This window comes from Eimeria mitis, genomic scaffold (genome assembly GCF_000499745.2).
Source record: "Eimeria mitis Houghton genomic scaffold, Emh_scaff4230, whole genome shotgun sequence".
Lineage (NCBI taxonomy): Eukaryota > Apicomplexa > Conoidasida > Eucoccidiorida > Eimeriidae > Eimeria > Eimeria mitis.
In genome coordinates, this window is record NW_013572555.1 from 1 (window position 1) to 3,012 (window position 3,012).

General features: G+C 49.0%; 1 protein-coding gene across 1 annotated transcript in view; it reads right to left on the reverse strand.

Annotated features, from left to right (window-relative positions):
* Positions 1-249: 249 nt before the first annotated feature.
* EMH_0073590 (uncharacterized protein) overlaps positions 250-3,012 on the reverse strand; it is a gene marked incomplete at both ends in the record, with an annotated part of 3,963 nt that continues 1,200 nt past the window's right edge. The window contains 6 exons of the mRNA XM_013499351.1: positions 250-395; positions 737-1,008; positions 1,235-1,452; positions 1,655-1,852; positions 2,290-2,523; positions 2,671-2,736. Coding sequence (XP_013354805.1) covers positions 250-395; positions 737-1,008; positions 1,235-1,452; positions 1,655-1,852; positions 2,290-2,523; positions 2,671-2,736 — 1,134 coding nt within the window. The remainder of the gene's footprint in view (positions 396-736; positions 1,009-1,234; positions 1,453-1,654; positions 1,853-2,289; positions 2,524-2,670; positions 2,737-3,012) is intronic.

The following is a 3,012-nucleotide window of genomic DNA, read 5'->3' on the forward strand; positions in this document are numbered from 1 at the left end:
GCAAGGCATTGATTGATTTTTGTGGCGCGGCGAAATGGTGAAGTGTTCTGAAAGCACCCAAGTGCAAGAAATCATTCGCACGCATGCATGCAGATTTTTTGGTTTAAACATCCTCAGCCTGCGTGTTGTTTCTGGTTTCGCACTTATTCTCTAGGGCGTATTGTTTCAGACGGTAAAGAGAATATAAATTAGGATTTGGGGTTCAGGGTTTAGGTTTTAACAGTCAGGGTTTCAGGCTTGCATTCGCTTCTAAGCGGGGTGGCTGCGGGTAGATTGCTGGTAGCAGCTGATGTCATCAGCAAATTTCCTTGATGCGGTTCGTCTGCTGACGTCTGCACTGCCGTTTTCTCTGCGCATGGAGACCAGAAGACGCGTGGCAACGAACTCGACTGTATCTGCAACGGTGAAAAGGCAACAGCAGAGGAAAAGCAACAGGACAGTGAACAGATGCACAGCAACATACCAGTGAAAAGGCTGAACACTGCAGCAATTGCTGCGCTACCGCTGGTGTGGGTGGTGCTAGTGTCACTGCTGCTGGTTTTGCTGCTGCTTCTGTGCTCCAGCAACAATATCAGTTTCCCGTCAGTTGTCTGGTCATATAAGCAGTTATTATGTGACGAAGGCGGCAACTCAAGAACGTAGAGAGGCACTGCTCTACGCTGGCAGTCATGGTGCTCTAGTTGTTTAGTTTCTTTGTTACAGATTGGTAGACTCCAAGGGGATGAATAATGCACACCTTCGTCCGGTTTCTCGACGGCCATGTTGACTGTCCTGTTGGTTTTTTGTTTTCGTTTTTCGCCTTTGTTCAATTGCTCTTCGATATCTTTGAAATCCATGATAAAGGAACGAATGGCAGCCAATAATTCCACCGCATAACGGCATCGCCGCTGCATTTGAGAACCCTCTGTCTGCTCTTGTTGTTCTTCTTTCTTTTTCTGATTGTTCGCTCCCTCAGTGGTGGGTTTTTCCTGCTGTGCCTCGCCGTCCGTCTCAGCCGCAGCCTCCCGCCTGCAAAACGCCCTACCGTTCGCGGCTTGAGGGCCCATCATAGTCTGGAGGCGGATTCCTTGGCAACCTTTCTTGGTACCTAGTTGACTCGGTAAGTAGAGAGCTGGGTAGATAGGTGGGCAGCTGTGCGAGTGCTCATCAAGCTCGCTACTTCTTAAATGAGCTTTTGCAATGCAGGCGCTCGAAGCACGCGATTCGGGTTCTGTAAGTGGTTTCCAGTGCTTACCTCTGCCTCTCCCAGGCCGCACGGCCGTGCTGGATGTTGGGCCTAGCGGTAATGCACATAGCATACATGTTTTCAACTGCAAGTAGAACCTTTCCGAGGTGCAGTGACTTGCTAAAGGAGTCTCTGTCTGCTTCGTCCGCTTTGGCTGTTAGAGCCGCTGTTTCCTTTTCAAGCGCTTCCAGCTCCCGCTGATACTCCGCCACTTTGTTGTTCGCCTCCTGAGAGAATGCCCCCACACCCTTAATTGGACTGTTGGGGAAAGGACAGGAGGTCGACTCAGCGAGTTGACAGTACGACAGCAAGAAATTTACTCGTCTTCTTGCGTTGTGGGCTGAACTAGTACTCCATACAAACAGTTGTACTCAGCCAGGTTAGAGGAAGGGATGAACTCAAGGCTGTTCACGGAGGACAGCAACATACAAGGATCTTGGCTGCTTGGCTCCTTTTGTATTCTTGCAACTGCTGGCGCAGCGCGTCCATCTTCCGAGTTGTCCTTTCCTCGTTCTGACGGAGGCTGGAGTGAACGGAAGCCAACACTTCAAACCGCTCAATGATGTCCCGCACGCTCGTGAACTCCGGACTTGTTTCCGAGGCGGCTTGCAGGTAATCTGCAAACTTCTGTACTGGCAAACACACACAAAAAGGCAGCAAACGTCTTCAACCTCCTGCGCGTTCTATCGGCAAGGAGAAAGAAGAGAGCAAAAGAAAATTGCCGCCAGTATCGCCTTCACAACTACTCGCAAGCCAGAAACTGAATCGCTCTGTCTTAAGCGCTTCCGCTCTGCCTCCTTACGGCTACAAATACCTCATCTAGACCCCGTCAAACGTGAATTGTAAGGATTTGATTCATTTGGCTGCAGTGCTTCATCGGTTCCTACAAGTCTAAAGCCAATCGCGCGTCTCAAAATCTCGCTAGGCTGTTTCTGCCAGATAGTTAAATTATGCTTTCTTATGCTCCGATTTCAGCATGAAGCCCGCGATGGGGTATTCGTCTAAACAATAAACCTTAAGCCCTAAACCCCTGTGAGGGGACAGGAGAGCTTACAGTCGTGTACTTGCATTTCGAATCCTTTGCACTTGACTTCATCTACTGCCAGCTGCCGCTTCAGCACGGCGATTTCTTTATCACGAGCGTGACTTGTTTCCCTCTCTGCCGAGGCCCTTTTGTTAGCGTGCGTTGTTTTTTCTTCGTTGGTGTATACAAACTTTTGAAACCGCTGGAGCTGCGACTTGAGCTGCGCCTGCCGTTTCTGCAGTTCTGCATCTTGCTGCTTCGCCTTCTCCACAACCTTAACGAATCGAAACGCAACAATAGCACGCCTTGAAACAAGTACATCTCTGTTTTCTCCTCTCACCTCCAATACTTGCCTGTTCACTCATTTACGTGTTTGATGTACGAAACAGAAAAAGAAACGGATGCCCACGAAATGCCTCACCTGCGCATAGGAGACCTTCTTGAAATCCAACTCCGTCGTGACTTCGTGTAGCTGACGCTGCAAATCCTGACAAAACCGGAGTACACAAAAAGAGGGAACGCAGCATCAACTAAAAAGGTGCCCGCTGGTTTCATGAATACATGGGAGGGTGGAAACCTTTGGAGTCATTGTTCATGAGGGGGAAACAGAGGCACATAGGTAAATTAAAGAAATATGGCCCAAGACGTCACTCTTTGCCTCTTCTACGACCTTTTGTGAAGGGCAAGAATGAGGTTTGGTACCGAATCGCAAGCAAAAAAACGCACACTTAATCAATGCATATATATCAACCTTGAAGCTATA